This window comes from Drosophila gunungcola, chromosome 3R (assembly GCF_025200985.1).
Source record: "Drosophila gunungcola strain Sukarami chromosome 3R, Dgunungcola_SK_2, whole genome shotgun sequence".
Taxonomy (NCBI): Eukaryota; Metazoa; Arthropoda; class Insecta; order Diptera; family Drosophilidae; genus Drosophila; species Drosophila gunungcola.
In genome coordinates, this window is record NC_069139.1 from 13,781,195 (window position 1) to 13,795,513 (window position 14,319).

A 14,319-nucleotide genomic window follows, 5' to 3' on the forward strand; every position below is an offset into this window, starting at 1 on the left:
TGTTGCTTTCAAGCACTCACCATATCGCTGCCACTGCTCCGATGGCTGGGAGGTCGCTCCGGACTCCGTGGACTGCAGGTGGTGGTGTCCGGCGGGCTGGCCGCCGTTCCCTGACGACCCATCGCCGACTCCGTCATGTAGGTAGCCTGCGCCGGCTGCAAACTGATCTGGGTGGGCTGCGGGGCTGGCTGCTGCTGAATCTGGATGGTGGTAGTCGTGGGACTAGCCTGCACGAAGGAGGCACCTCCCTGCTGGCCAGTCGGCATCACCAGACCCATGGGCGTGGAGTAGATCTGCCCGATGGGGCTCAACTGCCCGTTGGCACCCACCAAGTACTGCTGGCCGCCGGCGCTCGGCGAGATGAACGACGGCTTGCTCTGCGGAGATGGCGTGCGCAGCATCACAGGTCCCTGCGGCGTCATCAGACTGGTGGTGGGCATGTTCTGGATCTGCAACAGAGTAGCATCCGGCCCCATCACCAGGCCGGCGGGCATGAGAAGCTGCTGTCCGATGAGATTCACTTGCTGGAGAATCTGGCCGTTCTGCAGCAGCAGCTGCTGTGTCTGCTGGGCCTGCGGCGGATTGGGCTTGTTGACCACAATGCCCTGGATACCAGGACTCAGCTGGAACTGCTGCTGGAACTGGGGGGGAGCAGCCGCCGCCGCTGCCGCCGCCTGCTGGTGGAGCAGAGCTGGTGCCTGGCTGGGGATGCTGGGCGAGATCTGGGGCGACAGGGTTTTGGCGGGCGAGCCACTCGGCGGCGGTGTGTGGCATATGGAGTTCTTGCGTTTCCGCGCCCTCCGCTTCGTATCCGGCGAGCTGATGATCAGGGTTTGCGCCGGCGGCGGCTGCGGCATGGCCAGGCTCTGCTCCGCCTGCTGCAGCGTCTGCGATTGCTGTTGCTGCTGGACGATGTAGCCGCCATTGGGCAGCGTATTGAGCAGCACGGTCTGCGGTTGATTTCCTGCCCCGCCTCCGGCCGCCTGATTAATCTGGCCGGCTTGCGAGGTGATGATCTGGTGGTGCAACAGCTTGGCCCCACCGGAGTTCAAGATCACAGTACTGCTGCTGCTGCTGCTGGAACTGGCCGCCGCCACCGGAGCGGGCTGGCTGACAATATAGCCTCCTCCTGGCTGGGGATGCAACTCCGCCGGCTGCTGCTGCTGGATGATGACCCCTTGTCCGTGCTGACCGGGACGATGGTGCTGCGCCGTCTGCTTACTGGGCGTCGGTATGACCAGCAGTTGGCCCGAGGACGTCATTATCAACTGCCCTCCCCCACCAGCTCCACCCATAGCGTTCGCCATCGTCTGCAGCTGTGCAACGGTGGGATTCGAGCTGGTTAACGTGGTGGTCACTGGCCGACCGGTGATCGTGCTCGTGCCCGCCGTGGAGGTCACTATGCTCCTCGTCATCGTGGCCATTGCCGCACTGCTGCTGGCCACTGGCAGCCGCTGGCCGGGAATGATCTGCGCCTGCTGCTGGCGCATCACACGCACATGAGCGGGCACGGATACGTGCGCTGGAGCTGCAAGATTCGCCTGGGTCTGCGTGCGCATCTGCAGCAGCTGTGGCTGCAGCTGAACATGCATCTGGGGCTTGGGCGAGGCGGAGGGCGTGCTCTTGGCCGAGTCAACTGAGTCCGTGGGTGAGGAGAGGCTCTGTCGCGGACTCTCGTGACTGGTGGATATGGCGCCCACCTGCTCGGGTCGCTTCTCCAGCACCTCGCCGGCACTACTCGATACCGGTGACTCTTGGGGCGCTGGCACCATTGTTACGCTGGTTATCTGCGGTTTCTGGGGTCGGGCAAAGGCAGCGGTGTCCACTTGCAGGGAGCGACCGCTAGTAGCTGGTTGCGAATTAACCACAGATTCTGGATCCGTTTCCCATTTGCCAAAGATTGACAGGCGGCGGATCTTCTGGCGCTGTAACTGTTGCAGCTGTTGCTGCTGTAGCTGTTGCTGCTGTTGTTGTTGCTGGGAGCTGTGGACGACGGGCTCTTGTGGCAGAGATCTTGCAGCAGAAGCTCCGGCCAACGTTTTGGTCGCATCCAAGCCGACTCCCAGGCTGTTATGCAGCAGAGCTGTTTGCTGTTGCAGATAGCCAGCGGGATCGTCCTTGAAGTTGGGCTGCTGCTGGATTAGGGGGGTGGGCGGTGGCGTGGGCGGCGGCGCAAGAGCGGTGGCGGGCTGTTTTATCACATGGCCCACAGCTGGACGTTTGGGGTGGCCGCCAACTGGAGCTCCGCCCAATGTTAATGTTTGACTAGTTGGCATCGCACTCGGAAGCGGGAGCGGCGGCGGCGTGGGCGTTGGAGCGGGCGTGGGCGTGGTCGTGGTCCGGACCGAGGCAGGTAATTTGGTATTGCCGTATTTGTGGCAATCAGCGTCTGTAAATGGAGCAACAAATTGAAAAGACAAAGTCAGTGAAAGGTCAAGATATCCTTGGTTTGCTTATGCAAAGCGCGTCGCGTCCTTAAAGTGCCCGCAACGTGTCCTCCCGGAGAAACACCACCCACAAAAGGTCCTGCCAACTGTAAGCGTGGTGGAGTAAAAACGGGGGAGCAACAGGAATCCCGAAATCAGAGCACACAAACGTGCGGCAAATGTTTCGAACAAAAAAAAAAAAAAAGGGTTTAGGTGGCGCAACGTCAGTCGCTGGTTTTCAAGCGTAAGCATATAATGGCAGACTTATAATTAAAAAGCTTAACCCCCTTAAAAAAAAGGGATGCATCCCTCGAAAAATAAAATTAAATACCTACACAAAAAATAAAGAACAGAACCAGCCACACAAAATTTAAATTCATTTAGCCAAGGTTGAGATTTTTCTATTTTTTTTTTATGTTTTTGCAAATACTTGCCACACCCACACAGACCGCAGTCTGACCAACTTTTACACCACCCTCTACGCCCCCCACCAATTATCTGCGATGGCCCGCGAAAATTTCTAAATCGTGGAAAACTTTTGCTTTGTGTGGGGTTTTTAATGCGACGCTGATTGGACTCTCAACCCGCCCAAGGATTGCAAGTGGTCGCTCCCGTCTGAATGTGTTGTCGGTGGTGCAAATGGGCAGTGGGCGTGGCTGGTGGGCGGCACGCAGTGGACGCGCTCGGTTAAACTTTTGCCATCAAGTCCCTTTTGTTTCAATTAACCTTTTCATTTTAAAGTTTTTAACAATGTTTGCCAAATGTTTGCCCAACTGCTGAACTGTCTCCCTTGTCCACCTCGCCCCTGCCACGCCTACTCCATCTCCACCTTCAGAAATAAATGAATGAATAAATGTGCGAGCTGCGAAACCCTTTTTCCCCAAATTGGCAACAGTTTTGCAGTTGTTTTCCTTTTTCCTTGCACTCGACGAGCAAATATCTCAAATGGAAATCAAATTGCTTTGAATTGCTGGAAGGAAAACCCTTTCAAAAACTCCGCCAGCCTGCGGCGTTGGCAGATCAGGGGGGGGGGGGGGCAGGTCGGAAGGGGAAAGTCGGAGGCTGAATTGGTGCGGTGTCAATAGAATAAAAGTTTTTGCAAGTGCTTCCCGGATGATTGCAGAGGGAATCCAATGCAAACATTCGTCGAGCAGCAGCATATAATATTAATACCCTTACACAAAAGTGCACTGCAAAATGTTTCAAGATAGTTAAAGGTTACATAACCATCTCTGAAGACTAAGATAAGTGAAACATATGCTTTGACATTTATTAAACACCTTTGTAATTATTGTATTTTATCAATCAATTCTAACAGTGAAAATGTATTCACTTATATTATGTAAACCAGCGAAATACACAATATTTTTAATATACCCCACCAACAACTGAAGCAATATTGTATGCAAAATGACTTTTTCAGTGGGAAAAGTTTTGTATATCTTGCTAATTGGCTTCCTGAGTCACAGAAATCAACGCCGAACTTTAGCAGTTTTCCCTTTTTGCGTCACCTTCAAGAAGCTGTGTGGCTTTATCCAAAGCCCAAGCCATCGAAACCCCATTCCCCAATGCGAGCTGTCCAAACTGCTCGGAGCGTTCTCAAGTGTAAATGTTTCCCAGCAGTCGGGGGTCTTTAATAAACATAACATTTATTTATCATGCTGCTCTCTGGTCGACTTAAAGCGCCTGCAGCTGTTGGCTGGGAAAATCCAGGGGCTGGGTAAACCGAGTGCTGTGCGGGTGGGACATGTCTTTGACTAACGCTTTGGTTTTTGTTGGAGCGCGTTAACTTCCTTTGACTGGTCACACAAAAGACAAAATCAAAACAAGCTGAAGATTCGGGGGCGGGGATGGGTGTTGGGTGTTGGAAGGGGGCAAGCAAACAGACGACAAACGGGTGGAAAGCATCCGAAATGCACTTCCTGCCAATGCCCAAACAAACCGTCTCCTAGCTCCCGAAAGCAACCGTAGTATGCTGTTTTAAGCTTGTTGAACTCGTTGCTTTCGCTGTGTTTGTGTTTGCTCGCTCGCTCGCTCGCTCGCCTTGCGATTTTATCCTTTTCTTTCCTTGAAATCCACCCCCCCCCCCCCCCCCCCCACACGTCCATTTTCCTGTGTATGGTATATCCATCTGTATCTACCACTCCGCCGCCCCCTCGATGTGTGCAGTTTCACTTTATCATTGTCTAGGCATCGTTTTTCACTTGGCAGCAGCCACAGTCAACATCGAGCACCTTTTCCATTGCATCTGTTTGTACAACCACACACGTGCATGTGTGCTCACAGCACAGGTCCAAGTAATAGCTCAACCATTTAAATTAGATTTAGTTTAGATTAAGCCAATTAAATCTATGTCGACAACAAGAATATTTTTTTGAAGTAGTAGCAAAGAATTTAAATTTCTAAAGGCCTTTGAAAATGGGTGCAACAAAATGTTGAACTTTTGTTGAAATTGTTATTGTGTGTAAGATTTTTAAATCAAATCTTCAAAGCTATTTAGCTGAGCCCAACTGTAAGTGCAAAAATGTGAATGGGAGTGTGCCAGGGTGATTGTGTGCAGTTCCTGCTGTGCTCCATTTTGGCATGGCTTTGCTTTTGCTTTGCTTAGGATTTTCCTTGGCCCAACCTGCACTTTTCGCACGTATCTACACTAGTTTTCCTTTGGCCTGGCCTCACCTCCGGCCATATCCTGCCTTCCCTCCTCTTTCCCCCCGCCAGTGCATCCTTGGTCGCCTTCGTCTTGCTCGTCGTCAGTCGTTGTCGTCGTATTTCTATTTTTGCAGTTGCGCAAAAATGCAGGCATCACATTTTTCCATAGCATACTTTTGAGCACCCGCAGGGGAGCTTTGACAGCCAGGGTTGCCATGGCACCGATAAATAAGGGAAACGTCCGTCATTGCTAGAGCTCTCAAATGAAATGGAAAATACTCAAAGTGCATTTTCTGTGCAAAAGAAAGCCGTTACTAACTCATTATTCGTATTTTTTTTACATCTTTCAAATCAGTTTGCTTGGCAATTGATTGCTGTTTACTATATAACAAATCTCATAGCATGAGAAGAAACATAAGTTAGCTCTTCACCAGCTATCAAGATGCATATTCATCTTGGTTAATTCTTTTGTATTATGTTAGCTGTTGATCCTTAAATATTTGCTCGGTTATGTTTAACGTCATAGTCTGTAATCCTATATATATTTCTAATACCTTGTATGTATGTTTGTGAGATGATGACAACCTTGGCTAATATGGTTTCCGCTTATCTAACAGGGTCTTAGATATTGTCCCCGTACTTAAATGGATTTAGATGTGTTTTACCACTCACCTTTGTTGGCTAATTCATGTGTTGTGGTGGTTGTTGCCGCTTGGGCTGGTGATGTTGCTGCTGCTGGCATGGATGTTGCCGCTGTTGGTGTTGCCGTTGTCGTCGTTTTTGCTGTCGATGTCATCAATGTGGAGAACACTTCGCTGACAGCTGCTGGCCCAGATACGGACACGGCTACAGATACATCTTTGACAGCATGTTGTTGTTGCTGCTGATGCTGTAGGTGTTGCTGTTGCTGTTGCAGTTGTTGTGGCAACTGAAGCTGCTGAGATTCAAGAAATCGCCGCTGATGCAGGCAAGGTGTTGGCATCGACGTTGGCGCCTCCGTTGGCAACTTGAGAGGCATGTTGGGCACCTGCAATTAGCATAAGGCAACAAATTGGCATAATTAGTGTAAATGGTATGCAACAATCAAATTAGGGGCCGCCACTCGACAGAATCGTCGATAGCGACAGCCGCAGAACACCCATAAACCCCTCAATTCGGAAACCACCGCAAACGACGACCACACTCGCTGTCAAATACGAAATCGAAAATTTAATCAGCGCGCTTAGAATCCCAAACAGCACACCAAGTGGTCCACTCTAAACATATTTGTATTGGCGCATAAAACCGCACTCACACACTCATTCACGATGGGTGTGCGCTATTAATTTGCATGAGAAACGTGAGTCGCATTCGTTCAAAATTAGATAAGCGCCTGAGGCGCCATTTGGCGCTTACTTTTGTATACCCTTTGATTAGGCGGTATTTCCGTGACACTACTCAAAAATGTTTTTTAATTTTCTCTACTTTAATTAATTGTACTTTTAATCGCTATTTTGGGTCTTCAAAATAATAACTAAATGTACGATTTACAGTTTTAAATCACTACAGATGCTTCAACGATTAAAGTCGTTTAATAATTTAAGGCCTATTCATAGATAATTTGAACAGATTAGTACGCTTGATAGGATTCCGTGCACTGAGTAGTATTCCCTCTCGCAGAAGGAAATCAAATTTCGGTAATCCCATTCAAATTATTTCAACAGCACTGACGCCTCCCACCTTTTGTGCAAATTGATGAGATGCGTCAAAACATCGGGTTGATTAGAATACGACCTTGGCCTGAGGCTTAGGCACTGCCCAATTAGCATTTTGTAAATGAATATCCAACAAAGCCCCGGCCGAGTACACATGTAATCCAATCAAATGCATCGCATTCATCATTATCGAGTTGAGCAGATCAAAAGACTGGCAAAAGTTGCCATGGCGACCGCACGGAGCCCTCCTCTCCTTTTAGCAGCAGGTGCGCATGGAATTTATGCAAATGAATCGCCGGCAAAGGTTTCGATTGGCAGGCCTCCCCCGCAACAGGCGCATCCTCCGCCTTCATCAACCATGACGACTATATGAAGGTGGAGAAGGAACAGGGGGACGGACGGACGGACGGATGATGATGATGGACGACCCTTTTGGGACCGTGCACTTTTTGCCATTTCAATCAGTGGATGGCAATTGCTTCATTGGCCAGCCAAGCGCTGGAAACGTGTCGCAACCATTTTGGGTCAGCAATTTGTACAAAACACTCGGAACGGACCTTTTAGGATCCGCCACTGGATGCTTTAAGTGAACATTCCACAGACCAAAGTTGGTTATTAAACATTAAAATGTTCCACCGCCCCGAACCGAACCGAACCGCCCCGCCCCGCCCCTCTGGTTCATCCGCTCCTCGGCTTTTTATAGCACTGACCGACAGACCGTGGAAAAGGAGCAATTGGAGAAGGCAATAAAGTGGCCCAAGCAACCTGACGAAGGCAAAAGCCCGAGGGATCTGGAGTGGGTAGCAGTGTATTCTGCAAGTTTAAGTGTTGAAATTAAACGAATCATTGGCAAATAAGCAGGGGATAATGAAACGTGAAACTGGAGGCCATCTCTGGGGTAATTGCCTGATTCGAGTGCAAAATGTACTACTCTAAAAGCCCCCTTAAAAGCCAATTTACGCGTAGTGTAAATACAACGAAAGTTTATCAATTTAATAAGCCAAAGTCAATTAATTCATAGTGTAAGCACAACCCAAGTTTATTAATTGACCACGCCCAGCCAGACGAAATAAATCCATTAGGGGACACCAGACCCATTCCTGAATCCCATTTTCCGCCAGCAATGTCTGGGCTTTCGAGTGCAACTTGTGAATCTGCTGGCTCAAAGGCAACTCCAAGTGCTGTTTTGTTGCAGCTTTGCTTGCCACTTAGTCAAAAGGCAGTCGGCGTCCGCCTTGCCGCAGAAAGCAAACATAATTTCAACTTTTGAAATGCAATAAAACCGCAGCTCATCCCCCTGACAACCTCAGCTCATCCGCTCCACTCTTGGCATAGAGAAAGCAAACAAACAAACAAACAAACAAACAAATGGATGTAGAACATTTTGCAATTGCCAACTGGGTCGTCTGCCACGATGGCCACCACCCAGTTGGGAGGAAGCTCTTCCCCTTCACCATCGTCTGTCTGGCAAATTATATATACACAATAAAATGGTACACAAAAATAATACCCGAATGCAACTGCAATCAAACGTTGCCCTGGCAACGGCATAAGCTGCACAGGAAATTCAATGCGAGTTTCAAACATAATATCCAAATTTAATTGGCATTTAATGGAAAAATAATTAAGCAAGAGCTGTGCTGATGTCGCTTCTGTTACTTCTGTTGTTGACAGCAGCCTCACCAACGACTGCAACAGCAACTTCATTTGCAACACATATGTCATAGGCGACTATTTGCATACTCGTTACATGCGATTTATCAATTTTATGATTTTTTTAATAAATCTTTATTTTTTCACAATAAATGTTTAATTAAATGAAAGAATGTAGTATATCACTCCTAATAAAGGTATATCCCATTTCGGGCCCTTGATATTTATCTTTGTTGTCACACATTCGTTTTGCCATGACTGAAGGCCATTTTCGCGGCAACCGTGGCCCAAACCGAGCATATCCCATTGGCCCAGCATAATGGCCACCAAAATGGTTATTAGCAGGAGCAGCAGGAGCAGCAGCGCATCCAGCGAAGCGTTGAGGCGACGCGTTGACACACCACTCCACCAAAGCGTGCGACTAATGAATTCAGGGCATTATATACATGAGCGGAGCACCATACGGATACATAATTGAAAGTACGTATGCGCGATACATAGTATGGATTTGCAGTATTTACACAAACCGAAAAGTGTCCAATCCTTGTTGGGAAACATGCATTTTGCATTTTTGACGTATTAACTGAGCTTATACCGGGCTGAGAATGGGGGCGTGTGTGCAACACGCAACAAAATGCCAAACGAAAATGCCAGCGAAATACCAACAAACATTGCACTTTTGCATGCATAATTGTGAAAATTAAAACGAACTGTGTGCCAGACAGCAGGAGCGTTTTTGGGCGGTGGTTCCCCGGTTTCCCGGTTCCCCGGAAGAGGGTGGTTTAAGCCCACCAGCAGTGGGTGTCGAAGTGTCCAGGCTTGGCCAATATGCAAACGAGCTGGGCGAGACTTATGCTGGCGGCGAAGGGCAAGTGCGAAGCATGCACAGGTGCACCGTCGGTGTTGGTTTTCATTAACGTCATAATGACTGTCGAGCGGCTGCCGCCCGACAGCTTTAATCCTTTGTCGGGGGTGGTGGTGGGTGTGGGGGGTGGGGGCTGGGTGGTGGCTCTGTCTCGGGTTCTCGGACTCCAAGCTCGGACATGGACATGAACATGGACACGGACCTCCTTCGGGCAATTGTGCGCCCACTCACATCAGGAACTTGCGGCGCTGCCGGATATGAGTAATCGCTCAGTCACGTCGCCAGCGCCAGCGCCAGCGCCAGTGCAAAGTCCTGCAGGACTGCAGCAAGATTTTCCTGTCAGACCCCCTCTTGCCGCTCCCTCCCACACACGCCACGCCCCTTTTTACGCCCCGCAGGACTGCGAGCAAAAGCGAGTGCAGTGCATGACGTAACCCACAACGGAAATCGCTCAACGGTCGCCGGGCGCGCGTGCAATTCTCTGGGTAATGCTCGATTCTCTGGTTAGTTTCTGACTGGGGGCATTGAGTAGGAAGTGGACGGGCAGCCAGCAGGATGCACATTTAAACTAAATTGAAAAGCAGAAACCCTTCAAGAACACACACAAAATGTGTAAATTTCACTACCGCGTTGGCAGGATTCGCTTTAAGCGGAAATTAAATCAAATTGAAGCGACAATGCACTTTAGCGCGCACGATTTGCAGTCCAAATTATATTACTTCTGTCTGCCATCAAACAATTTATCGAGAAACACAATGGCATATAAGGTTTTAAGGTCATTTGCTATAATTACACGACAAAAAGTAGGCAATGTTTTTTATGAAACGATTGACTGCTTCATTAAAATAGTTTTTGTAAAAAATTTGGTAAGTCCAACTTAACGCTGTGACGTTTTGTAAAAGAAATGTATCCATTCAAATGCAAATGTTAATGAAAAAGCACCAAACAATAGAAAATGATATTTTTACTGTGCACAAATGAAAAACGTGGGTTGAGGAAATTGGAGAACTGCTGCTGTTAATATCGATTTATAGAAAACCTTTTTTTTCGGGGCAGTTAAAGGATTAAACTGGCAACTTGATTTTCTTCGGTCGTGAGATAAACAACTTTTCCCATTCCGCTGTGACTCACTCAATTGCTGCGGTCGAAAGAACTTTTCGCCGTCTACGTTGGTTACCTGGATGTATCTGCACTTTAGCCTGGCTTCCAGGCTGCCAGGCTGCCTGGCAACCACTCTTCAGCGGTTCAGTGAGGCACAGCTCTCGACATGTCTGCCATCCGTGCCTTTGGCTCGATGCTTGGGTCCTGTTGCACCCAGGGTCCTGGCACTGCCACGCTGTCTGCTCACGGCGCGTACAACATTTAATTTGGACTAATGAAGTTTCTATAAAAACGCCCGGCCAAATGACTGGGCACGAAATGCGAGAATGGAGCGGGATCGCGAATGGAATTCAATTTTCGCCACCAAAACTGGTAGAATGCACAGACAGCCAGAAGTGGATGAAGTCGAGGCGATTCAAGTCAAGACAAGTCAAATCTTCCTGCTCACATTCGAGTGACGTGCAAATTACCCCCGAAAAAACCAAGAGCAAGTTGTGGATGAAGATGCGAAGCGAATCGGTGGAAACAACAGCCCAATCCCCCATCCCCCATCCCCATCCAACATGCCACCTGCCGCCTAATTGTTTTAGTTGTTGTTCCATGAATATGCTAAATTGTCTGCTACAATTTGCCCTCGCCCGGCGTCGTATCCGTATCCGTGGCCTCGCTCGGCAAATGTTTATAAATGCAAATTGGCCGAAAAGTGCAGCGGCAGTTGTCGGCAAAGGAGGTGGAGTGCTCCGCATGACGGACGTGCTTGGCTGCATTTCGGTGTGCGTCAGAAACAGGCGAGAACTGGGAACGATGTTGGGGTCTGGGGTCTGGGACACTGTTGATTGAGGACTTGCCCCAGGTTCCCGGGGATAGCCCTGAATGAATGAGTGACACCGAAACAATGCGCCGCGATAGCCGCCGTTTGCGGCTCACTTTCGATTTCTGTCCCTGACACCGCAATACGCCATATAGTTATAGTACTAGTACACACAGTCCGGAGCTCTCAGTTCGAAGCAGCGGATTGCCGTGGATTGCCATGGATTGCCGCTGATTGGCAGGCAACCTTCACGCACATTCAGCTCAAGTCGGCTGGGCGTAATCGAGCCACAAGTCATTCCCAGGCATGTTTGTAGATTCAGTGGCGAAGTCGTGTAGGCATTTTGGGGCTTACAACTTTTTGGAATAATTAAAATGAACTTTATTATTATGTATCAAACAAGCCCCAATTATAAATAATGTATTAAATTCACAATAGCAGTTTTGTTACCACGGAAATTAATAGCCTTATTTATTTCAACTTACTTAATGGCCATCAGCATTTGACTTAAGCATATTAGCACACACATAAGTACAAATTACATACATTTGTTTAACTTTAAAACTGTAGTGCTTACATCTTAAAGCCTGCATTCAATAAATATAGAGATAAGTGTGGCAATCACGAATAAGCTCAATAAACATTTTCCCAAAGAGCCCCTGGATAGAATATTTTATGCATGCGCCTCTGACATTCTGACTGCGTGAGTTTGTATATCGTAAACAGACAGCAGCAGCAACAACGACAAAAACAATTAATATTGCCTTTATTTTTATTGTAAGCTGTAAAATTTTGAAACAACGTTGCCGACGCTGCTGACATCGTTCGGCGCTGACCTTCTCAAGTTTGTTTGTTTGCCTTGCTGGGGCTGTTTCAGCTTCAGCTTTGGCTTCAGATTTTGATTTGCTTTTGCCATTGCCTTTGCCTTTGCCTTTGCCTTTGCTGCATGGTAGTGAATGGAAAACGAACTGGGGCCAAAGTTTTATTTGTTTGCTCAACTTGCCTGAGACCTGCCCTTGTTTCCGCCCGTCCCTCGAAATGCTGCGTGCAATGCTCTCAAAATAGAAATCCATTGGGGACGCCTTGTGGAAAATCAATTTCAATTGTCTCGCACTTATCGAAAAAAAAAAATGAAAAGCAAAAAAAGCTGGCGAGCGGTACCGTATGAACCGAGTCAATCGCCAATGCTTTGTTTTCGGTTTTTCATTTGCACTTAGCAATTGAAAATTTCAATTGTAAATAATTGTTTAATTATCGACAATTGCAGCTGACTGACTGAGAACCGCTCAGTCGACAGACAACAAAGCGTTCGTTTAGCCTGCCTGCGTCATGGTTACCTACTACCCTCCCCTTTTTCCGGCCTCCCATTTAAAAGGCCATAAACCAAAATCTGAGTCATGGACTGCGGTCGTAGAGAAATATGTGCATGCTTTTATATATGGCATAATTAAAGACCCGCAGTCAAATGCCAAATGCGATGTAATTACCATGTATTTCACTCGATGCGTATGTCTAATTAACCACACGGCGTATCAGCAATCCATATTACGAATACGCCCTGGTGTCTACGAGCCCATTTTGTACATCAATCAGTATGGCAAGGCCTAATCCGATTGCATTTGCTTCCCTCAAAAGCATTTCTTTTTTTCATTCTCTGTCCATTATGTGGTATTGGATGACTGGAATTTAGCTTGCTATTCAACCATGAAACTGCACTGAAAACAATATTTTTTAGTAAATATGATTTCAATATGCATCCAAACGTTTTTGTTTCAATAAACGATATATTTATTATTATTCTTATTCAAAACTTTCTTAATATTTTTTTTACCAATTTTTAACAAGTCCGAGTTGTTGATCTAATCGTAGCCAACATATTGTATTATTTTTTTTGAGTATCTTTCAAAGACTTGGGCAATCTCGGCCGGGGCACTCAAAACTAGTTATGTCTGCAACTGCAATTGTCTGCCGTCCGTCAGCTTCTCTGCTCCACTTAGCATTATTTTGCAGCTCCAACTTTCCAATCGCAGCCACTAAAACACTCAAAGTTTGTCGGCTTGCCCCGCAATTCCCCTCGCTTGCCCGTACTATTCCATGAATATACCAAGACGACATCATAATTTGCTGGCCCAACCTCGAGCGCATGACAAGTTGCGCCTGCCAGGCTATACGATGGCCATGTTCAATCCGACTCCAGTGACTGACAGCCGCTTTGTCTAGCTCTGGCCAAGACTTTCACCAAACTCTATATGGTTTGGGGGGGCAAAAAGCCAAAGAGAAGAGGGGCAAAAACACAGAAAGACAAACAGAAACCAAACGAAATCCCTAACCTACCACACCTCGAAGCTCAGATCTCGAAAGAAAGAAAGGCAGTTAAGGCGACAGCATAAAATGGTCGTAATCAAAACAAATCAGCGAACGTAGACTTCATCATGCTGGCCCATCAATCATGGCCAAAATGAAACGCGATGTTCGGGTTGAATGTGCCAAACGCGTCGCAGACAAGGCATACAAATAAAGAAATCCAAAACAGTTGCCACAAATCCCCCAATACCTATCCCGGGTCCAAAGTTATGGCCAACACAGCTCACACACAGACGACTTGTGGTCAGAAAATGTGGGAACGGCCGAAAGAAAGAGACGGCGGAGAAAGAGGAAAAGAGTGGGGACTATCGGTGGCACAATGAAGTGTTTAGTAAACAAATTGCGGTTGCCTTTTGATAATACGCAGCTCAGCTTAGCACTCAAATGGAAGCTGTGCGGAGCTCTTTGTGGGGGCAGCTAAACGATGCGCAGCCAAGTGGGCGTGGCAGGCCGGGATGGGGGTGGTGGTGGTGCTGGTTATGGGGCAGGGATGAGCTAAGTTATAAGTGCATTGCACCGAAATATCGATTGACGGAGCAGCTGGAGCAGCAGCAAGAGCAACAAAAGACGACAATCAACGCTGGCGGGTTCAGGCATTCAACTTAAAATGCGTGTGTGTGCACTGAGATCAATTTTAATAACATTAAGGCTTAATAATAGAAACCAATTAAGTCTTATTAATAAGCAGCCTATAATAATAGTTTGTCATCAACAACTTTCATTCGATTTTAATAACTTTTAATTGACTATTCTAAT

The 14,319-nt window shown here is 47.6% G+C and overlaps 1 protein-coding gene across 10 annotated transcripts in view; it reads right to left on the reverse strand.

The window, feature by feature from the left end:
- LOC128256195 (methyl-CpG-binding domain protein 5) overlaps positions 1-14,319 on the reverse strand; it is a 29,304-nt gene that overhangs the window by 3,328 nt on the left and 11,657 nt on the right. For all 10 annotated transcript variants that reach the window (XM_052986446.1, XM_052986464.1, XM_052986474.1 and 7 more), the window contains 2 exons: positions 5,748-6,102; positions 21-2,389 (listed from right to left, as the gene is read on the reverse strand). In XM_052986446.1, the coding sequence (XP_052842406.1) occupies positions 21-2,389; positions 5,748-6,102 (2,724 nt within the window). The remainder of the gene's footprint in view (positions 1-20; positions 2,390-5,747; positions 6,103-14,319) is intronic.